The 24,434-nt window shown below is 48.7% G+C and overlaps 1 protein-coding gene across 2 annotated transcripts in view; it reads right to left on the bottom strand.

Moving 5' to 3' along the window:
• Window positions 1–24,434, bottom strand: part of SPOCK1 (SPARC (osteonectin), cwcv and kazal like domains proteoglycan 1) — a 513,210-nt gene that overhangs the window by 184,220 nt on the left and 304,556 nt on the right. The window contains exon 4 of one of the 2 annotated variants that reach the window (XM_042935806.1): window positions 18,770–18,805. The exons of the other annotated variant lie outside the window; for it this stretch is intronic. Within the exon in view, the coding sequence (XP_042791740.1) occupies window positions 18,770–18,805 (36 nt within the window). The remainder of the gene's footprint in view (window positions 1–18,769; window positions 18,806–24,434) is intronic. 2 annotated transcript variants of the gene reach the window in all.

Raw genomic sequence — 24,434 nt, forward strand, 5'->3', positions numbered from 1 at the left:
ATATGTTATCTGTGTGCCTCCAATTATAAAGGTGACTGCGACTTAAAATTCCATTACAAGTACCAGAGCAGTCGCTCCGGTGCCCCGTGCATGTCTCACATATTAAATCACCGTGGACAATCTGCCTCTCTGGCCGGCAAATGGCCTGAGCATCTGGCCTTTGAATCACAGGTTTTCATACTTCTATTTAAAAAAAGAAGGAAAGGAAAGGGAAGGGAAGGGAAGGGAAGGGAAGGGAAGGGAAGGGAAGGGAAGGGAAGGGAAGGGAAGGGAAGGGAAGGGAAGGGAAGGGAAGGGAAGGGAAGGGAAGGGAAGGGAAGGGAAGGTTTCACAAGAAACTCAATGGTGATTGCACTTAAACCCTTAGTACCACAGAACGCAGCCCCGGCCTTCAACTCCAGCCCATGATATTTCTAAAATTTTCCAGATGGAGAAGAAAAACACAAGACAGTTGGCTCCACCGATTTCCAAAAAGATGGTCAGGCTGGCCCTCTAACGTAACCCGTAGGAAGTGCCCAATCCTGCAAGCTGATTTATGTGAAAACACCGATACTCGGCTGTGCCCTTCCATTCATTGTGACGCCTCGTGATGGCAGGATAATGAGGATTTGGAAAACAAGAGTCCATGAATAGCTAGGGCGTGATACAGTGAGGGGAACGGTAACAGGACTGCCAAGCCATCCTGGTTGCCATGTAGAAAAACCAATTATCCAGAGGCCCCTCTCCCCTGCAGGAGGACGAGCCTCTGTGCATCAATATTTCACGCACTGTCATCTGTGCATTATTTAATAAAGCAATTGAGGGATGAGTTTATTTTATTTTTCAACCTTTCCGCCAGAGACCCAGGCCCCCAGTACTCAAGGCTGGAACTCAGCTGGCAATCAGAGAGATGTATTTGCAGATTTTTTGAGGCCACAGGGCTGTTTCTGGTCTTAACTACACACTCCCAATGTCTAATACACATTCTTTACCCCAGGGACACCCAATCACCGTCTGTTCCTGCTGATGGAGGTGAACTCACTTCACAATCCAATCAACAGTGAGGCAATCAATCACCAGATCACCAGACATTTAGTGAGTGCCATGTTGAGGGATACGACACTTACAAACCGGGATCCCTGCCCTCATGGAACCTTAAGGGTTTCCTTAGAGACAATATGAAAACACACAGGTAAATGGTAGGGACTGCAAACCCGCTAAGCACATGACTATCACACTGGTCATGTGCAGGATCCAGCATGTCAAAGGCAAGGTCCATGTCTGTATCCTTCTTTCCATGCAAACTTTAACTCCCTTCCTTCTGGCACCAGACTCCCATCTGTGTGTTGTACTGGTGGGAATGCAGTTTCCACTCATTCTTGCCTGTTACCCTGTGGTGAAAGGGACCAGATACTTCTTTTTCTTCAGTCCTGGCATAGCAGTGAGCCATGCATGTCATATGAGCCCAGCCCCAGACCTCCTTTGGAGTCTTTAAGGAGTGACTCAGAAAATCCAAAGATCCGGCTCACCACAGCCCAGGTGCTAGCACTTGGACTTGACCATTTCCAATGTCTGGCCTTCAGCAGAACCCTCAGCTTCTACCCACACTCCAAGCCCCCGCTCCCAGTAGTTCTTTGAACTCCTGCCATCCTTCTAATAAAACACCTGTTTCTTCAGCTTTCTTAAGCCAAGAAAATTGGCTTCTGCTTTTTGCAACCAAGAAGCTGCCTGTTCAAGAACTGTTTGTTGAGGGGGTGGGGAGGGGAAGGGAGAGGGAGAGGGAGGAGGAGAGAAAAGGGAGGGGGAGACGGAGAGGGAGGGAGGAGCTATGACCCAATTGCTAGTCAGTGCTAGTCAGTCTCATCATCAGGGGTAGACTAACCAACCAGCAGACTGAGCCTGTGCTGAGGGTCCGACACATACATGTGTAAGACTGTGGTATATCACAAACAATAAACACCACCAAGCTGTGGATTAGAATCAAAGGAAACGGAACTGTATTGCTCTTTCTTGAATGCGTTTTGTCGTTTAGCACTGTTTTTATTTTGAAGTGCCTATGAAGGTCAAAGCTTAGGAATCTGAAAAATTTTAGCCTGGCTCTGCTCAGTGAATAGTTCTCTCTGCATTTATCCCCTCTCCTTAATCACGATACTGACTCCTATGGGGAAAGGCTGGGCATTTCTGGTCCTAAGTATCTAGCTACCACCTATCTAGCACCATCTATGTGTTAGGTAGTTACCAAATTCTATGTATGCATGTTAGCATTTAATCTTCCCACAATGCACCACAAAGTGTACAATAATAGCATTTTATAGTAAAAGACACAGAGGTCAGAGAAGGTAAGGACCTGGTCCTAATTTACTTTTCTTGGTGAAAGGTCCAAACATACTCTAAGGGATTCAAGAGCTTCTGGGTCTAACCTAGCCAGCAAATTATGTCACTTAACTATAACTCTCAGGCATCTGTCATAGTCAAATCCAACAACCCAAGTCCTAGGAGCTAAAAGAAACTTGAGCTGTACCTAAGCCAGCCTCCAGTTTCTGCCTAAGCTTTCCCTCTGGAAAGGAGGCCATCTCCTCCAACCTGGATGTGGGCACTCTGTGGCAGCCTGTGCTGGAAGGTGACAATCCCACACTGAGTGGAAACCCTTCCTCTTGGAGTTTAAACATACTTCTCTCCTCTCCACGGGAAAGGGACAAGCTGACCTAACTCGGTGGCATAATTGGCTTTCATACGCTTCAAGACAATTACTAGGTCTCCCTGCAGGCTTCTTTTCCTGAGGCTACAATTCCTAATTATTTTTCACACATGCCCTAATTTCCAACTCCACAATCAAATCTGTTGCTCTCCTTTGAACCATGCCCTTGCTGTCCTTTGCAGTTAGTGGTCCTGACACATGGGTATCATGTCCCGGTGCCTGGTCTTGTCCATCCTCTTAGGCCTGACTCAGGTGCCTGGATCACCAGGGCAGAGGTGAAAAGGACCATCGTAAAAGGTGGCTGACAGCCCCCACCCCAAAAGGGAGCAATGACTTGATCACAAATTCCATTACAAAGCTGGATCATTGGCAGGTCCAAGCACCCAGAAGTTGGTAGCACAAAGGGAAGAAATACCATTCTGACTTGGCACCAGGGAAGTCCTGGCCCTTCATGAGCCCCTGATGTTCTCTAAGAAATGACAGAGACAGCCAGAAAAGAGGGGTCTAGCACATGTCCATAGGAAGCAATGAAGAGGAGTGAAGGGAAAAGGGGTATGATGCACCCCGTGGAGAAGGCATCACCTAAGGGATGGTGCACTGCCCGAGACAAGATGGCCACCACTGTCTTACCATACTGTATGTGTATGTGTACATACACACACATACACACACACATAATGCAGATCTAATTCCTACTCCTTCCACAGATGTCTATGACTCATTTAGTCCCTGCCCTCAAAAAGCTTCCAAGATTACAAAAAGAAAGGGACCAAGTGTCACAAGGGAAAAATGACATTACTATGGCAATGAACGTTATGAAGAGAGAGAAATCACTACCTGTACCAGGCATGAAGGGGGCTTACAGACACGGGGGCAACAAACGTGGGGACAGTGGCAGTGGGTGCTTAACAGTGCATGCTAGTACAAGACACATGGAAATTGGAGGGGAGGGAAGCCATGCGACCAGCAGTGACAATAAAAGCCCCAGTGTTTTTGGCAGGTAAAATTGAGTAAAATTTTGAGTAAAACTGTGATATAACTGGAATTGTACATGATTTACAAATAATATTGAACATAACATCTTTACAAGTGCAAATGTTCAACCTCTCTAATTCCCATGGAAGCCGCTCGGGGACAAAGTGCAGTTGTGCCAGGAAAAATATTGTAGAAGATTGCAAAGTGTTACATTTTGGTCTATCCGCTCCTGGGAATTGCTGGATTGCTCCATCAAGAGTTACTGTCAGTCAATATAGCACAGTGGGGGTGGGGGCACATGGGTGGCTCAGTTGGTTAAGCCTCCTACTCTTGATTTCGGCTCAGGTCATGATCTTGTGGTTCGTGGGTTCCAGCCCCGCAGTGGGCTCTGCGTGGACAATGTGGAGCCTGCTTGGGATTCTTTCCCTCTCCTTCTCTCTCTGCCCCTCCAGTGTGCATGTGCTCTCCCTCCCTCTCCAGTGGTTAAAAGCTAAGGCTCCAGGTTTCTAATCTCAGGCTTACCATTTACTAGCTGTGTGATCTTGGATGGGTTACTTAACTTTTCTTCACCCTCAATTTCTTTATTTTTGAAAAGGGAGAAACAATTATAGCCTTGTCACAGAGTTGTTGAATGAGAAAGCAGGCAATCCATGTGAAATACTTTGCAGAGTACCTGGCATATAGGATATCCCTATATGGAGGGCCCCCTCCAGCCCTATCAGTACCCTCACCCATGACCATCCACTGAGATGAGAATGATTTAGATCTGCATATGTGGATATACCTCAAAACACACATGTATGTACACACACACTTGTTTGTAACAAATACTAAGCAGTGACTCCTTTGGGGGAAATGCATGATTTGTTCAAAGCTCACAATTAAAAAATGCATCTACAATAAAAGTGAAGGCAGGATGTTGGCACTGCCCAGGCCTATTTTTTGTCTCCACTGATGCTAACTTTAATGCTACAGAAAGAGGCTTCTGGACCAGGCTATCAACCCCAGGAGAATGCCAACAGCACTAAATTTTTACCCAATCTTCCTAATGACTGAATTAATCCGAGGCAACAACCATTAAAATCACCAGCCCATCTTGCTTTATAAGCTTCTAAAATGAGAACTGCCCAGCAAATCCCAAAACAATGTTTTACTTGTCTTCTAGGGAGGAAGATCCTGTCCCTTAATCACGTAAATGGCCAACATGCCTTCAATTCTCTTCGGCATTTGCCATCAAGGTCATCTCGAACAGGCTCAGAGGGAGAGCTCGCCTGAGGCCCTACACTACCAGAGGAAAGAACAAGTTCCATCCTTGGCAGGGGGTACACCCACAAGGGGGTGGTGATGTGACTTAGCACCTGCCCTAGACACTGAGAAGATCCTTGCATGTCACCACGGACATTCACACTTTGGTAGAATGAACCTCAAATGTTGTCATTCAAAGGCTCAGAATCCTGCTGCTTGCTCTCCAAGGCCATTCATTCATCTCCATTCTCTGAGCGCACTATATATCCAGGCTTATGTTAATAATGTTAATTAACCAATTCCTCATCTCTGGGGTTTTACTCCTTTCTGTAAGTTGCACTTCCCGGCTTTGGGTGCTACCCAATAAGATGACAAAATATCTCCCTTCATTCTGTGTGTGTGTGTGTGTGTGTGTGTGTGTGCATGCACATACATATACACATATATGCACATGCACATATACTTTCCTAATTAAACTTGACTATAAGAACCCATCACCTGTTAAGTCCTCAGAAAGACCATTACTCCAACAAAAAAGGAAATAACCCGAAAGGATGTCCTCGCCAATACAAATCAGCCACAGGTTAGCAGGACAGGCTAACAGCTGGTATGGACAGTTCCTGCATGTGGAACTAACAGTGTATGGTTTGCCAAATGCAATGACAGTTGATGCACTGCCAACAAAATCCTAAGGACCACGCATCTCTGTCGTATGAGAATCTCCTAACGGGCATTCCCGGTGGTGGGCACGGGTGGACAGAGGCGCGGTGACCAGGTCTGCCGACCTAACAGCAAAACTACAATTCCCTTCGCTTTACTCCTCTGCAAGTTCATATCATGTTCTCTGCCACAACTTATTCATTAGCACCCAAAGCCTGGAAATGGACCTTACAGAAAGGAGTAAGACCCCAGAGACAAGAGGAATTAATTAATTAACATTAACATAAGGGTGGATATAGTGTGCTCAGAGAACGGAGATGAACGAATGGCCTCGGACAGCAGCGTCTGTCCCTTGATAATTGAACGTTGGGTACGCATTCTTCTTGGTATCTGCAGAAATTCCTCCCAGAGAAAACCCACCATGTGGAGTTAAAGACAACATTTGTTTTCTTTGAAATCAGGGCAGCTTCAGCCAGTAGGCAGAGCAGGTGTCCTGTGGCCCAGGTGTGCCAAGGGCCATCCACATTATCAAAGGCATCTTCAAAGGAGTCCCAGGGCGGGATAAATAATGCACAGAAGGGAGTCCAGAGGCCGCTTCACTGGGAAACAGCCCCTAGCAGCAGCTGGGTTAAAGAGCTCAGGGCGCCCAGCGTGGGGAGAAAATAAAGCTAAGAGAGAACCAGGGAGGAAGGCACAAGGGGAAGAGGTAGGAGTCCAGAGGGAGTGACAAAGAAGAGGGGAGAAAAACAGATAAGGAAAAAGCAGACAAAGGCACTCTGGGAAAAGAGGCTTAAGGAGGTCAGGGAGGGGAGACACGTAGGGGTTTGGGAAGGAGGGGAAGGCAAATGGAGAGTCTGTAAGATAACAAAGTTTAAAACTCCTGTTCACATTAACACACACAAAAAAATATCTTCCACAAAAATGCTGTCGGACTCAAAGATAAGAGGAAGGGGAGCCCCAAGCATTCACTTTGAAGAGTCTTTTTAAGAAATGTCTTTGGTGTCAGCCAGGAGAAATAAATGAGGAGGGGGAGGGAATGGAGATCTCTGACTTCGTGTGTGAGCGAGGCAACAGGGGAACAGAGTCCATCCAAAGCCTTCAAAATGGGGGTTAAAAGAAGAAAAGCCCGGGGAGCTCCCTGATCTCCCAGCCAAGGTGGAACAGAAGTAAAGGAACTTGTGGCCACCAGGCCAGGGAACTGGAAAGACCTCAAACACCACAGTTGGAAAGAGCAACGCACCTGCTCAGTAGCTCCCTCTGGAAATCACCTCCACGTGTCGGCAGGTGAGGAGAGAGAAGGCAGCAGCTTGGGAGAGGTGAATCTTTGAGGCCACCTGATCCCCAGCCCCGAAACAGCCCACCTCACTGCCCAAGGGGCCTCTGAACATCCAGCTGCTTTGCACAAAACTGCCCGGACATTAGCTCATCTTTGATTATTTAACACTGACTCCCCTCCTAGAAGATGAGTTCCATAGGAGAGGAACTTTTGTGTTTACGTCTCAATCCTCTGTGCTTAGCACATTGGTAAACACACTTTGTGGAACAAGCCAAAGATTGCAAGTCTTCTCTATGCAACACCCTCAAGGAAGACCTCACATGAGCACATAGCTCACGTTTAAGGACACTGAGGCTCAGGGAGGTCAAGGGATGGGACTTTTTGCAAGACAGAAGAGCAGAGCAGGCATCAAATTCAGAAGCCCAAGGTCCTTTCTCTAGGGAGAGTGGAGAATAACAGAGCCTGGTCATTAACAGCCCAGCTCCCTTCCCCTGGGAGACCACAGCTGGAGCCACCCTCTCACAGTCCTCTGCCCCCGGGGAGACAAGAGAGCAGAAATAAGCAGTGTGATGTTTTCAGACCCAGACCATCAGTGACCCACTTCTGGGCTGGCCTAAGGTTAACCAACATCTCTGACCCTGGATTCCCATCCCAAGGGATGCAGGGATCAACTGCGGAATGGCAGCAAATGTCACAGGAGAAGCTCGTGGGAGGGGTGGCATTTTAGCGCTACCTTGGTCAGAGAAGGGAAAGAAGGTGCCCTGAGCTTCCGAGAGAAGCCTGGGCTCCTTGAGAGGAGGCAACACCCCATCTCCACACCTGCAGGCCTCCCTTCACCTGAGTCCCCCACCGTGTGACTGCTCATCTGACATCACTTGTCCAGCAGGGAGCTCTCACTTAATGTTCAAAAGCAACACTTTTCATTCTAGAAAACCTGTTGTTCCTCACATCTTTTCCATCTCAGTAAACGACACACTAGCCCCTTGGACCTGAAGCCAAGGCCACATGGATCCCTCTCTCTCCCTCACCACCTACCACCAATCAGTCTCACTGGCCTTAAATATATCCTCCATATGGTCTCTTGTCTCCATCCTCATTGCCTCCCTGGACACCGGCAGCAGCCTCCTACCTGGACTCCTTCTTCTCCTCCTGGGCCCTACGATCTGCCCCCTGTGGGCAGCGAGAGTCATAGACTAGAAATGGGAATCTTACCTCAGCCCTGCCTTGCTTGACATCTCTCCAGCGACTTGGAAAACCTCTCCCATGACCTACAAAATCCTGTACAATTGGGACCCTGCCCTCCCCTTGCCACTCATCTCTGGCTCCCTTACCCCTCTGGTCCAGCCACCACGGCCTGCCTCCCTTCCAACCCTTCCAAGAAAGCTCATTATGTGTGGAATGCTCTTCCTCAGAGCTCCGCATGCCTTCTTGTCACTCACATTCTGCCTGCCTCCAAAGGGACCTCCTAGGCCACAGTTTCTCAAGAAGCTGACTCGATAATGTCATCCTGACTTTTCTTTGTAACATTTAGCACCATGTGATGTTTTCTTTCTTATCTCTCCCAGGAGAATACATGCCCACAAGAGCAGTGATCTTTTCTGGTGTTGTCAACCACTGTGTCCCCTGGGCCTAGGAAAGTGCCTGGAACAGGCAAGAGCTCAGTATAACCTTCACAAAGAGCCAACCACCCCTCTGCACCCCCAGGGACTAGCACAGCAGCTAGCGAGCCCAGATGAGCAAGTGCACTGAAAAATGCGGATGTGGTGGGCAGTGAACAGTGATTCCATTCCAAGCTGGCCTATGAAGTGCTCGCTTCGGCAGCCCATATACCAAGCTGTCCTATGAGGGATTTCTAAGGCTATTCAGGCTCCTTAAACTCTGGTATTATTTTTACTCCAATATTGTAAAGAGGTTTTGATTACAAAAACAGGACGGTGCAGAAAAGGCAGAATCCATCCCTACTCTGCTAAGATCCCATCTGTGGGTTAAGGGAAAAAAAAATTACAGGGACCCATTTTCTATCCATACCCAGTGAAAAAACAAGCTCTCTGTCCCCCTTTCCCCTTTTGATCTAAAAATAAAGGCCCGGCTCTGAGTTCCTGTGAGAGCATCTGATCTAAGATCTGATTTCGTCTCAAAAAAGGCACAGACATTCGCCTCCCCTTAATAGGGCATAATGCCACCAATTAGTTAACTTACACATTTAAGTTGTCCCACGGGGTAGATTACAGACTCCCAGGGATAGCAGACCTACAGGGGTCATCCTGTTCCCTCTGTGCATTGTTGGGGTACCCTGGAGGCCTGGGAACCATTCTTGTCTTTAGGGGAAGGATACCTTCTAATGACATCTATTTTTCCAACCACTTCCACAGCCAAAAAGTCCTTCTACAGCAGGCTAAGCCCTGCAGAGCAGGAACAGGTGACCTGCCCCGCTCTGTTCTTTCCACAGCAGAGACAGACCGAGGTTCTCTCCCCAGGCTGGGGAGCAGCAGTGCGAGGTAACAGACCTGCTCCAAGCCTCAACTGGGCCGCTTGCCAGTTGTGAGATGTAGGGCAGGCTCCTGACTTTAGCGAGGAGGAAGGATGTAGAGGACATCTGTGGACTTCTGTGAGGATACAACATAGACAAGGCCATCTGCCCCCTTAGGCCATGCACTTCTTGAGTCTTAAGGCCCTGCCTCCCTCCCACAAGGCCCCTGAGCAACACGGACTGTGCCTTCACTAAATGCCAGGCACCAGAATTGACAGGAGCTGATCTCATTCATCCTCAGAATAATGCTACTAAGTGACCATCAGTGTCATGATTTAAGTGAAGAAAACAAGCATCAGAAAGGTTAAATCACTTGCCTACGATCACATGGCCACCGAGGGGCTGAGCTGAGATCCACCAGATCCCACAGAGGGGAGAGCTCCAGCTTTACCCTGCACCACCCTTGGCCACAGCAAGCCCAGAACATGGGTCACCCAGCACATGTGAGCACTTACCGAGAACATAACATACTCTGTAAAGCAAGCAAGTACCACTCCACTATAAGCTACTACTAGTAACTTATATTACCTTTTGTAATGGTAATGTTTGTAAGCCTGCCCCGAGCCAGTTTTAAATAAGGAGGTGAGGTGGGAGAGAAGAAGAGAGGTCTGACTCTCTGAAGCACCAGGCGCCTTAGCTAAATTATCACGTCTTATTCCTCGAAGACTCTGAGCTAGACATTATCATCATTTTATAGGAGAGAACACCAAACTCAAAGAAACCTCTAGCTTTGTAAGCCTGAAGCCAGTGGGTTTTATTTCCCAAAAACCCTGCTGGAAGACTCTCAGGGATTAGTCACTGCTCTGAGGGGTGGTCTCCTTCCCGGGCACCATTTCTTGACCACTGTAGGGACGCCTCCAGCTATGGCCAAGACACTCCCCACCCTGCTACTCTTTGGCTGAAAGAAAACCAGGAGAGCCAGAAGTTCCAGAATATTCAGGTCAGAGCTGTGAGGTCTCCTTTCTCCTCCCTAGCTTTCCTCTTTCCCACAGGCTGACGAGCGCGGACTCAAAACAGAAACCCCCAGAGTTCAGGCACTGGGAGAATGGAAAAACACAAAAAGGCCATGAACGAGCCACTCATTATCCTGGTCCTCAAAACAAAAACCTGAAATACCATGTGATCCAGTAAATGACTTGGAATAGAATACAAAATACATCCTATATACATGTGAGATCTTGGGCTGGGCACTGGCGGGAGAGATGGGGAATAAAGGTGACCTCCAGATCTGAAGCTTAAGGGTCTTCTGCCTTCAGGTGCCAATGACTCAAACCAAGTCCAAAAGCACTGACTGGGAAACACGGACAGCACTCAGCAGAAATGGAAAGGCTCCATGGGGCAACCAGTATTATGTTGGGCAAAGAAGACCACTTACAATTTCTAGCAGGTGGAAATGAGGTATTCTGGGTAGGAGCCGCAAGAGCAAACATGGGAAGGAGAAGAAACTGAAGACATGGTACAGAATGCTCTAGTCTGGAAGTCTGTGAGAATAGAAGTTCTGCTTTAGACTTTATTCCATAGTCAGTGAGAACCACCATCAGTTTCTTGGGAGGGCAGTGACACACAGGGATCTTCTTTATGATCCTACACTCCATCAGCCATGGGGACTGGAGTGGACTGGAAGCACCAGTCAACCGGGACCATGGTTCTGCTCACAGAATGGGGCTCTCTGAAACTCCAGCCTTAGAAATGAAATTCCAGGCTGGATTCAGAGAAGGAGAGATAACGTCAAAAGGCAAGACTGGGAGGGAACCTCGTGCTGGCTTCCCAATCCGAGAAGCTTCCAGCTTGCCATCAGCTTTGTGCCTCTCTTTTGCTGCATTTGAACACAACATTAAACAGAACTGGAACTGTGGTCCCCATGGAGGCTGGAAACTTTGGAGCATTAACCGACAAACAGGCTTGCTGCTGTGCAAACTCCCAGGGCAAATGCAAAGTGTGAGCTAATCTTGCCGCCATCACCAATTCTCTGAGCTGAGGATAAAGTATGATAATCTAAATCGGGCTGGGCAGACGTCTGCCTGGGAAATCTGATTAGGTTTGCTTGATGATTACTTTTCATCCTCCAGGAGACCACAGGACATGGTGGACCAGACCTGGTCATGAAGGTGACAAGCCCCCAGTGTTCTAGTCCCCAAGGCATGCATCTGCCAAACTTCCATTGTTGGCTAAAGGGGATACAAGGACAACAGTCTGCTAATAATTTTGCAACAGTGGGTTCATGGGAAGAGACCCACAGAGCTGAAGAGTTCAGAGCCTCTCTCTGTATAAAGACCATATGTAAAGCATAGGCTCAAGTGTGCCACTTGTTTGCTTAACATCTTCTGATAGATACCATCAATTCTGAAACGGAGCTTAAAATGCTCAGGAGGGCACACCTCCCCAGCCCTCATCATCTGTGGCTCCCCACCACCTAAAACTTCAGTCTCTGCAATGAATGACCTGCCTGCGCCTTCTTTCCTATACCATACACACCTCCACACCTTTGCTCTACAGTTTTCTCCACCCCAAAGGCCCCTCTTCTCCTGGATAAATCTTAGTTGTTCTTCCAAACACAACTCAGATGCCTCCTTCTATGGGAAGCTTTTCCTGAAGAGTGTTGCAGCTCTTGGTTTTTCTACAAATATTTGTCCATGTTTACTGTATGCCCAGGACAGTACTATCATGATCCCCACTATGCAACGAGGGACCCCAGAGAGGTTAATGTGCCAGAGGTCACAGAGACACAGCCCAGATTCACCCCATACTCCAGTCTGTTTTTCAGAGCCCTTGCCTGAAAGACCTCCCCGTTCACACTTAACCTCTGCGTCAACATTTCTTTGGATCTGTCTTTCCCACCAAACTGTGAAGTCCCCGAGGGCAGAGATGGAGCAACCCATGACTCGGGCCAGTGCAGGGATAGTGACCTGCTGCAAGGACTGTCAGGAGCCCCAGAGATGAAGGTCCCGAGCTGAAGGCCAGTGCAGCTGGTCATGGCGCCATCAGGCTGAGCCTCTAAACTCCAGATGTCCCCCTCTCTAGAGACATATGCCCTGGACTCCTCCAGCCAATCACCTTCCATGTCTTCTATGTTCATGGAGACTTGGTCAAGAAACATGAACGTTTTAGTAGGGATGCACTCCCACGAGTGGAGAAACTACTTCTAGTGTATTTGTTAGGTACAAGGCACCGGCACTGGTGTTCTTGGTATAAATGGCATGAGAACCCCAGGGAGCTTCCCCAGTCTCTATCTGGAAAGAATAGGTAATGCTCTTTGTAAACACAGGACATTTAATTATGTATAAATACATCCTTTTACCCATCCCTTAATCCCACGAATCTGTACGGAGCACTCACTGTGGGACAGGGACTGTTGATACACATGAGTACCACTATCTGCCCTGGGTGAGCATCTGGAAAGTGGGGAGAGCAGGTGTAGAAGTCTATACAAAATGAGACAGCGACCTGCATGGGGTCACAAAAAGAAGAACAGCCGATTCTACAAAGACCAAAGGGCCCTGGAAGACGTCCTAGCCTGCAAACCATCATTCCCAGTATAAGTATCTGGGTCCCTGTTCTCAAACCCAACTGTACAACAAAATACGGATTCTTAGGTCTCACTTCCTGAAACCAGAATCCTGATGGCAGGGCCCAAGATGCTGCACTTTTAAGTTCTGCAGGTGACTCTTGTGCATTCTGTTTGGCACTGGTCTAGGGACAGGATCTGGGAGCTACTGCTCTAGGACCTCGGGGACCTGGAGAACATCAAGGAGGGTGAGGGTAGCTCGGGGAAGGCTGGAAAAGGCCCAGATTAAGCCAAAAGACTTTCAGTGAAGTCTGGTCTCTACCTCTTGCTGCCTGTGTAGACAGGGGCAAGTCACTGTGCTCCTCACACCCTGTCCTCCCCAGCAGGCCAGGAGGCCCAAAGGGTGAAGGTCAGACCATCCAGATAAAAGTCCTGACTCCACTGTTAAGCTGGATGAGTCTGGGCAAGTCACACCTGCCTTCTCTGTGAACTAGATGCTTATCTACCATCACAGTCAACATCATTGCGATGGGAAGGCAGTGCGGCCCTAGGAATGAGTCCAGCAACCACCAACAGAAGGGTTCTCCAGGCCAGGAACGAACTTTATCCAGTTTTTATAACAGAGCTGTGCTTTCTTTAATTACTATGTAAAGTACATATTCTCCAGTGAGCACGTGGAGTTTTGCTTTCTCCCAAGGGTACAGAGCTATGTACAGGAGACTAGCAAAATAAGCTCATGAGTAAACGTAATCCAGATATCCAGAGTCGAAGGAAGCCCCTGAAGCAGGCACAAGCCTGGTGCAGGAACAGATGAGCCACTCTCCCTGAATGACCTAAGCAGCTGGCCACAGAAAGCCATTTTCTCTCCCAGCCTCCTCCCCTGCTCCGGGATGCCCCATCATCTCCTGACACCTGCCACCCAACATGGCTCGGGCTCCTGTCAGTTTGGGAGAAGGTAAGGAACTCCCTCCCTAAGCTTCTGGCTGCAGCTCTACAAGGTTTCAAATAAACTCAACAAGCTGAAGAAATCCAACAAGAGGCCACAGCCCAGTGCAGGGAGTATAAGGACAGCCACATTAAAACCCAGTTCCCAGCCCAGGGGATGAGTGTATGGAGGGCAAACAACATTGAGACAATGGAGTCCCTCCTGAGAATCCTGTGTTGGTGTGGTCTCTCCCTCCAGCCTCCTCCACCGCCCCCTCACCCCCCTCCTCACCTTCACCTTCAGTGCCTCTGAGTTCTGACAGGATCCCCAAATTTGTCCTGCTCAGAGGCCATGGGGCCTGCTGTGTCCTCTTCCAGCCTTGTCCCTCGAGAATGTCCCATGCCTGGCTCTGACTCACTCCCCTGGCCTCTTCTGAAACATCTCCAGCTCAGAGAGGCCACTCGGACCATCCTTCCCTTCTATTTTCTGTCATTGTCACCTGTGCATTCCCTTCACAGAACTGAACCATGCCGTGATCACTCTGTCTGTTCTTTTGTCTGCCCTGTTGACCACTGTATCTCCAGCACCGGCAGAGCAGACAGCAGAGATGGGGGCTGAAAAAGCCAACAAAGGGAAGGGGCAGGGGTGAAATCAAGGCACAAAGAGGAGGAAACATAAAAGTTCAGCTGGAAGAGAGAGAGAGAAGAAAGAGAGAGGCTGGAACAGAAGAGAACACAAGAGAGACTTTGTTGTGTCCTGAGCGGCCACAGGGATATTTTTATTTCTTGTTCTCTGCGCGTTGGAGGCCAGGAAGGCATTACACAGGTTCCACTGCTTCCATTTCAAATGTACTTGCTCCAGGGCTCCGGTCACCTTCTCCCAAGCCCCTCCCACCAGACATCAGCTACCAGCTGGCCCCTGTGCCCAACTGCCCTGAAGGAAGAACCCTGAGGGGCCTGAGCTGAGGCAGGGCCCTGGAAGTGCTCAAGCAGATGGCGCCGGCTCCAGCACTGGAAGAGTCTCAGCAATTATTTTAATTTGTTGACTTTCTCTTTCTAAGTCAGGAAATAGAAGCAAATTACCTACACCTGTACGACTTCCATTCCTGACAGTTTGGTAGCAATCACGTTTCTGATCCAGGGCCTTCCAAGGCTCCTGAGCCTTAATAAAGTAAAGAAAGGCCCGAAATTTTCTGAAAGGAAAGTGGTGAATGCAGTGGGGGCTGGTGTGTAATGAGGTGACAGACTGTGGCACCAGGGTGCTCAAGGGGAGGCCCTGTCACCAAGGGAACAGCAAACAGATGTGAGCTTAGCCCACAGCTCAGGAGGTACCTGCAGGACCAGAGAGAGAGAGAGAGAGAGAGAGAGAGAGAGAGAGAGAGAGAGAGATTGAGAGCGCGGGCAGGGAAGATGCAAGCCGGCCCTCTGCCAGCTAAAGCCTTTCAAAGCCCAGCCCTTGATCAAACACACAATGAACATGGCATTGCTACAAGACAGGCCGTCACTAACAGTGCTCCACCCTGACAAGTCATGAGAAACAAAGTTTTCCAGACACACAAGTGGGGATGGCAGAGTGTGGAAGTTGGGAGGATGGCCAGTTACTGCAACCTCGTGGAGGCTCATCGTACAGGTGAGGCTTAAACAAGGGCACGTCTGACACAAGTGGGGCCCACAATATGCCTAGTCATGATCCAAGCATCAGTGCACTACTTTCAATCTCTTACAGTCCTGAGAGTTGGCAGCTGGGTGGACAAGGCAGTAAACCAGAACCCACATCAGCACTCAGCATGTTCCTACCATCTCCACTGCTTCAGCCTCCACTCGGGCTGCATTCTCTATCATTGCGCTGCAAAGGGAGTGTTCTCACCAAGAGGTGAGACCTGCAGGCCACCCTGAAGGCCACATCCCAGTCCTCACCTAGCTTGGCTCTCAGCTCCCTTGTCTGCTTGCCCCCCGCCGCCCCCCACCCCGATCCTGCCTCCTACCCCACGTGTCTCTGCCCATCTCAGTCTACTTCTGGCCTCTCTGGCACCTCTTTGACCTTGAACACTCCTCCTACTTTTTATCCCTTCCATGCCACTGTTTCTTGGGATTCCTGCTAATTCTCTCTCAATCTGCTCTCCCAGAAAGGGTACAGCCACTCTCCACCCCGCTGTATGGCTTCAAATCCCGTCCTTTACTCCAAGGGCTCCCAGGCATTTCTCCAGGCCCACCTTTCCAGAAGACTGTTACTCCTCATTCCAAGGACGATCCACAAGCAGTATGACAGCAACTGGGGCCCTCCACTTGTCTCACCCTTTTTCTTCCCAAGCCACCTCTTCCTTCTGGGCTCCTGTCTAGGCATTCTGACCAGAAACATGGTCAGCTGTAACCCTTTCCTTGTGCCAGCCTCCCACCCTTCACTCCATCCTCCAGTTACTCCCCTAGTCCCTCCCTACCACACCATCGTAGCTTTCCATGTGATCTACAGCAACAGCCTCCTTAGTGAGATCTCCCTGCCATCCACCCTCCAACCCACCCATCATCATCTGCCTAGAACCCGTATGTGCACTGAGCACTAAGGACAAGTAGGTACTTCCACTCTGGTCATGTTCCCAATGACTCTACATTCTAGACAAGACATAAGCAACCTATTAATTCAGTATTTTAAAAACAGGGGTCTATATGGAGTTCTGTGGGAGTCTGGAAGAGACTGACAAAGTCATTCATGTCACTTCTTATCAAGATCCGCAGGGACTCCCCAGTGGATGCCCTCAACAGAGCCACCAGTGGTGGCATCATGATATACAGGAGGGTGTGATCCATTACAAGGTATCCCAAGTAATTAGTGAGCCTACATTAGTGAAAGTAATAATGGCCCAAGAACATGAATTTTAAAGATCGTTATCTTTTTATACATCAGTGAGATACAAGGCCATGTGATAATAACATCCCTTTTACTTACTTGCAGACTGAAGGGTGGGAATTACTATCTTACAAGCTGAGTAAGCCCCAGTCTAGGCGAGTCCACAGGACATTCTGAGTCAGGGTGTCACCACAGAACAGAGGATGCCTTTCAGACATTCTCATTATGGTGGCCAAGGCTCTTATAATATGGCCCCAGCCTACCCCCCCAATCTCATACCTGTCTCCAACTTGCTACAGTCACAAATGACCACCATTTTCTGACTATAAGACTTTCAGACCTTTCCCATGCTGTTATCCCATGCCTGAAATGTTTTTTCCACAATGTCTACCATCCTTCAGGACGTATGTTACATCCCAGGAAAGCTTGACCAACTGCTTCCCTCCTCAGGATTCTCATGTCCTCATTTGCCTGTGGTCTTGCTCCCCAACTCCTCCAAAGAGATCCAGGACAGGGCCAGGTGGGGATGCTGTCTGATCCTGCCCTGTCTACTTTGAGCTTACTTCAGCCCCAGCAATGGACACAGCTCCATGTAGAGTTCCTGAGCAAATTAAGTAGTATTGGATCTACCCACTCAGAGCCTTAAAAAAACAAGCATTTCCAGGACAGGAGAAGGGAGCTTTGAAAGAGCTTCCTATCCATGTCCTACCCTTTTCATCTGAGGATAGAATGTTCTCGGCTGGGTTTTTTCCTTCTCTTGGTTCTTCCCACACAGAGGCCAAAGAGGGTGGGGACCTAACAAACCGAGAAAAAAGACTCCAACTCTTCCTGCTTATGTGACCTTGAGCTGGTTATTTAACCTGAATGTTTCTGCTTCCTTAAATGAGAAACACAAAACATCCCATACATGGGATTTATGAAAAATAACCTAACATGTGATTTACAAAGCACATAATAAGTCCTCAGTTAATGGTACATTCCTATCCTTCCATCCCCCTTTTGGCAATCCTTGCTAAGCAAACCACAGCATCTCATGCCTGCCTGTGTCCAAAGGAGGCATCTCGATGGTGGGATCCCTGCTACAGTCGACTCCATGGCATAGCATGTATTTGGGGGCTAAGCTGTTAAGTTCAACGTACTTGGGTTTTGGACATACAAACCTTTGTTTAAAGTGAGCTACGTGTCACCTAGTGGTTCAGAACCTTTGCATCAAACACAATTTTCCTTTCTGGAGACTGCAGAACCTGACCTGTAGTATGAATATGTCACACATATCCTTCTAGTATCCACGCAGTATCAATGGCCTCTCAGGTAGAATTGCTTTGAGCTGCTTCTTTCTTATGAAAAATGGGTTTGCTAGGAGCCATCCACTCCACTGACTGGGTCTCGTGGCCTTTAGACAAGGTCACTGGAGACAATGAGGAGTGGGTTAATTTGGGTGAAGCAGTCCCTAAAGTCCATGGGTCTTAAAGCTGAGGTGCTTATCTCGAGAATGTTCAAATACCTACACTGCAACAAACTCACCATGTGCCCTTACATGAGAGATCTAGGAAAGGGGTGATCAAAAAGAGAGTGACCTGCAAAACCAGCTCAAAGAGACTCCTTCCAAGGACAGAGGGGGAATGACCCTTGTAGCAGAGCCCAGCATACATGATAGCCTGGCAATGGTGCACAAATCCAGCTCTCTAGATGTGAAACCCGTAGCAACAGAGCCCAAGGTTACCTGTTAGTACCCCCCGCTAAGAGGAGCCACTCCGGTCAGAATAAAGACAAGCCTAGGAAGCCCACAGTTAGTCTAAGTTAGAAGGATTTCTCCCACTCCCAAACTGCCTTCCTTCCTGATGCCTGCCTGTGTTAGGCTTACAGTCACCAGCGTGGGCACAGCCAAATGAGTCCCTATGGCCTGGGGCAGCCTCCTCTCCAGGCACCGTAGGACTGTAGGCAAGGGAGAAACGCCATCTGATTTATACTTGAAAAAGATGACTCACTACCTATCAACACAAGGATGGACAAATGAATCATGCCCCCAAAGGACTACCAGCAACTAATGCGAATGAGCTGGAACTTCGTGAAATCAACAATCAAGGTATGAAGTTTAGAACTTGTAAAACACAGCACACATGTTTACTTACAGATACACACAGAGGGAAACCACAGGGCTGTAGTACCTTTAGAGAAGAAAGAAGAGAATGAGATCTAGGAAGCAAACACTGGGGTCCTCACTAACAAATCTATGTTCTCTTGTTTCTTTAAGTAAATGATCTGTAGCCAATAAGCTGTGTTAAAACTGGTGGGCAGACAGAGTTGTGCTTGCCAATGTGCCACTTAGGAAGAAGAAAGCATCACTGTGGGAAGCTGTGTGGCAAGCATGAGAGGGGGCGAGAGGGGAGGCAGGTGGGCCAATTGGGAGGTGACTACAATTGTTTAGACAAGAGATGGAGAAGAGAGGAGTGGCAAGGGGAGATAATTCTTCATGTGTCTTGAAGATTACCCAGCAGGCCTCAGGTATTGACGGGATGTGGGGGGCAGGTGGGAGCAGGTAGATGGGAAGGAAGCACTTTGATGTCCTGATTCCTGGTCACAGTAACAGGGTGGTGGGAGCACTGACATTGGGTGAAGGCAGCGGAGGAGAGCCAACTGGCCAAACCATGGATATCCAGAACCAGCCATCCTCAACACCGTATTCTACCCAACAAAGTGAGAGACAGACATCTCCCCAGACCAATAATGGGCCATCACCACAGAATATCCTGAGAATTCTTTTATACATCATGCTTGGTGCCTGCCTTTGATGAAATAACCCAATTAAGAAAGGGATGGAAAGGACAGAGCTGAAGCCCCAAGTAGTAACATAGCCTGCACTTAATTCTGCCCTCAAACCGCTGGGTAAAACCAGCAGAGAAAAATGGGAGGTCGAGACGGTGCCTATGAATACTTGATAGCTCAATATAGCTTTGGGGGTGCAAATGACTATGACAGATGAACAGCGCCTGACTGCCCCTGAGAAGTTACATTAGTGGTAATAATGGCAGGCTATAGGTACAGAGTGCTGGTAATTTATTTCCCCTTTAAGGATATGTTAGGAAAGGCAGATTTAATAGTGTGGAAATGAGAATGGGTGAGACAGAATGGCGCTATCATGTAACCAACCCGTCAGGCTGCCCCAGCCCCACCATAGCCCAGGACCTGCTCTCTTCTCCCAGAGGCAGCTCTGAGGCTTCTTATCCCCCACAGACATGCTGAGAAATACACACCTCTCCCTCTGTTGGGCAGAATGGGCAAGTATATAGGTGCTCATCTAATCCCCAGGCTGCTTGGGGTCTTGGTTTTCAGGGCATCTGGTATGCCAATGTGCCCGTTTCAGACAGAATATTCCCAGAAGGCAGGGACAGAGTGTGAGCCTGCCATGCCATCACCAACAGACGGGACAAGAGATGGGTGCAACACAAGTTCTTTTCCTTCAAGCTTTAGAATCAATAACCCCCTTTTCATCATCAAGGGGAGAGAAGCCGAACGGAGGCCTTCATCATTCCCGTTCATCAATGAAGTATTGAGTTTGGACTGTGGCAGGCGCTGTACCCAGCTCTCCAAGTGCTCGCGGTGAAGAGGACAGACAGTGGAAAGGCAGTAAGAACGGGATGAGAGGCTCTGCAGCACAGAGGGGGGACATGTAATGTCTAGGGGAGACCACTCCACAGCTGGCAATTCTTCCTAGGAGAAGCTAAGACCTGAAGGGCGCGAGAGAGCGTTAGCCAGGTGAGAGTGGAAGAGTGTTTCTCGCACATAGGCAAAGGTGCGAGAGTAAGAGACCACGTGGCCTGTCAGTGGAACCACAGCCATTCAGTTTTGTGGAAGCAGGTGGAGTGTGCAGAGATGACAGTGGAAGGGGGAGCAAGGGCACCAGTCTCTCTTTCTCAGGACTCAGTCCTGTGTGGTTCTGTCCTGGGAGATGGAGAGTTGTGGACAGCCCTGCCCTCCAGGAGCTCACAGAGCATAGCCAAGTCTTATTTCCACACCCTCCCCTGAGACCCCCACTCCCCAGAACCAGGGTCTGCTGAATTTGCCTCCAGAGGGCAGCTCCCACCCCTCCACTAAGAGCTCCTGCTGACTACGATCCTCCCGCATCCGTAGGAAAACCAAGGCTCAGTAGGAAAATCCCATCTTGTCCCTCCACAGATCACTCCCCATTCCTGGTCACAGCCTTCTGATGAAGCATACTGACACTGCATATGGCAGCACAAGGGACCCCGTCCTGTCCGCTCAGGGTCGACAAGCTTAACCACAGGGAAAACAAAATGCTAAGAGTAGCCACTCTCTCCCTGATGCAATTCAGTCTCCCTCCACGGTCAGCGTGTGAATTAGGAAGACAGAAGGGCCTGGCAGCAGTCCGTGATTAAATCCACCATGCAGCAAAGGGCTCATCCATCACTGCGTTTCTTTTCTTCTCACCCAAACAATGTCAAATGACCCTCTTAAAATCTCAAGTAAATAAGGTGATTCGGCCTCTCTCTTTAATTCCCCCTCACTGTGAGCATACCCACCACATGTGCATGGTTTCCAATACCCCTCCCTCAAGGTTTACTAGCTATCTTTCCAACTTTAATGATTCTCTGCCCACATAGGCCGTCTGGATTCCAGTGCTCTGGTTTTGCCTAACTCCGATTTTTTGTTAAGGATCTCTTAACAAAGCGAACACGTGGCCATAAACTTAACTGAGATTCAGCCCTAACATGCATCGCTATCACCCCACTAGGCAGGGGGCAGAAGAAGATGTGGGAGCAGGGGCAGTGGGTGAAGGATGGGGCCAAGGATCATGGCTACCCTGTTTGGCCACAGGCTACAGCAGGTCAGCCTTGAGCTTGGACAGCTCCCAGTGGGCGTGGCATGATGTGGGGGTGACCCACAGTTCCAGATACATGAGCTTTATGTCAGTCATCATCCTGACTGTCGGCTCTAAGGGAGGTGATCAAGCCCAGCCAAGTTCACTGACCCCTATCGTTGGAAATGAGAAGACAGTTGTGACTTCATGCTGATGGGAAGCACCAGGGTTTACATCTCTCCAGGCATGGCTGGCATAGACTCCTCTAGGAAAGGGAAGCAGATGTTAGCACTCCAGGTGGCAGTAACTATGCATAATGAGGGGCACCTGGGTGGCTCAGTTGGTTAAGTGTCCGACTTCAGCTCAGGCCATGATCTCATGGTTTGTGGGTTCGAACTGAGCATCAGGCTCTGGGCTGACAGCTCAGAGCCTGGGGCCTGCTTTGGATTCTGTCTCTCTCTCTCTCTCTCTCTCTGCCCCTTTCCCACTTGCACATGCACTCTCTCTCTCAAAAAGAAATGAATAAACATTAAAAACATTTTTTAAATATACAAAATCATGGGGACCCCTGAGATACAGTGATATAGAGCAGGAAATATAATGGTCTTTGACCCACTTCCTGACACAGAGCTCCTAAAATACCTGAAATTTCCTAGGTAAGGAGAGTGATAAAGGCGTCTCTCATTATATTAATGAGGGGCCTTTGGGAAAGCACTTAATGATGGCGCTGGTCACCCTGAGAACCAGCCATGTGATTGGACAGCTAGAATTTGCAGTTCCGCCCCCACGCCTCCAGCTGGGAGAGTGACTCAAGAATGATCTCAATCTGGGGCGCCTGGGTGGCTCAGTTGGTTAAGCGTCCAACTTGGGCTCAGGTCATGATCTCGCGGTTAGTGAGTTCAAGCCCCGCGTCGGGCTCTGTGCTGATGGCTCAGAGCCTGGAGCCTGTTTCAGATTCTGTGTCTCCCTCTCTCTCTGACCTTCCCCCATTCATGCTCTGTCTCTGTCTCAAAAAAGAATAAAGGTTAAAAAAAAAATTTTTAAGAATGATCTCAATCATCCAAGGCCCATGATTGAATCAACCATGCCTAAGGAATGGAGCCTCCATAAAAATCCTAAAGGACTGGGTTTGGAGAGCTTCTGGGTTAGTGAACACATGAAGATTTGGGAAGGGCGGTGCTCTGGGAGAGGACGTAGAAGCTTCGCCATGATCTGACTGTTCCTGAGTTTTGCTGTTTTATAACAAACCAGTAATCTCATCAGCACAATGTTTCTCTGAGTTCTGTGAGCCACTGTAGCAAATTCATTAAACCCAAGGGTGGGGGTTGTTGGAACCCCTATCTAGAGCCAGTTAGTCAATTGGCATCTGGAGTGGTTGGGGAGGGGGCTAAGGTAACTAGGAGGCTTCACCCTGGGGAGGCGGGAAAAGTTACTGAGGGATGAGGGTGACTCTTCTAGGCCACCCAAGTGTCCCTGAGTCCATCAAATGAACATTTACTGTGTACTCAGAGCAATGCTACATGCTGTGGAAGATTCTCAGAAAGAGGAGCCTTAGAAACTCTCTTTTCATACTTAGCATTTCCATCAACTATCACCTCGGTCCCTCCTGTTCCCTCCACCATACTGACTCCATCTATCCCCTCGCATCTCCAGTACCACTCCCTCTCAGTCCAAACCAAAACTTATCCACAGCAACAATCTCTCAACCGTACAACCCCAGCCCCAGCCCTCCTTACGCAGCCCAGCCTCCACATGGTAGCCAGTGAAAGCTTTTCAAAACACAGATCTGTCATTTGGGTGTCCACACCCACCTGAGAGCCCTTCAGTGGGCTCCCACTGCTGCTAAGGTAGTGATACATTCCCTAAGGTGCTCTGGCTCCAGCCAGACCCTCTGAACTCTGGCCTTCCTTCAAACCCTCTTAATGACTACACTACTTTCCATGAGAGGGCATTTCAGCATGCTGTTCCCTCTGGCTGCAATTCTCTTCCTTCTCTGCTTGACCAATTCATCTCCCTCCAGTCTCAGCTGGAATGCAACTTCCCCAAGGAAGCCTTCCCAATTCATCTCTATGTCAAGCCGTCCTCTTATAACCATGTGGAACACAGTGTGCCTACTTGACATTTACCATTGTCTACGAGCCATATTTACTTATGTAACCACTTGGTTAATAGGTCTCCTCCCTACACTGTAAGCTCAGGGACAGCAAGAGATGACCTTGTTTCTGTTGTTATTCTGTGGTCAATACTCAACATGGTGTCCAGCACCAGGTGCTATGAGCTTAGTGTGTATTTGTTGAGTCCAAGAATCTTGACCCCAGCGGTTTGCAATAGCTGGTCTAGTTATGATGATGATTCACACCTCATTTCAAAAAAAAAAAAAGGACATTCAGAAATGAAAATAAAAGAGCCACCCAGAGTAGATGGAGGAAGACTTGGGTGTTGAGGATTCTACCTGCCCTGTGACTTCAAGAGTACGTTCTGAGCAGGACACCTATTAGAAGACCATCACCTTCATCTTGACAACCCAGGTGGGATCCTGGGCCCTATGGGCCACTGTAGACTCACTGATTCTGCAAAACCTCCAGATCACACTCCAGCATGAATCTCTCCACACTGTACAAGCCCAAGTGACTCTGGACCTTCCAAGTGCAGGAGCTCTGGGAGCCCTGGGCCTCCAAATGAGTGACTGTCCTGAGCAAGCCTCGGATGCCGGCTTGATGTTGCTCTGCTGAAGAAGAGAGGTCACTCAGAAAACGCTCAAAGAGAGATCACGATACTCCGTGAAATGCGGTATGAGAGGACCTGATTAGAATGAAGCAGGGACATTCCCAATCCTAGCTCTGCTATGCACTAGCTGGGTGACCACCAACAGAAGTCACTGTGCCACTTCAGGTCAGTTTTCTCATGTCAAAAGTCAGGATAAGAATCCTAATATCTACCTTCTGAGGCCGTTGTGAAGATAAATGAAATAATGTGTG

Source organism: Panthera leo, chromosome A1 (assembly GCF_018350215.1).
Source record: "Panthera leo isolate Ple1 chromosome A1, P.leo_Ple1_pat1.1, whole genome shotgun sequence".
NCBI classification, from domain to species: Eukaryota; Metazoa; Chordata; class Mammalia; order Carnivora; family Felidae; genus Panthera; species Panthera leo.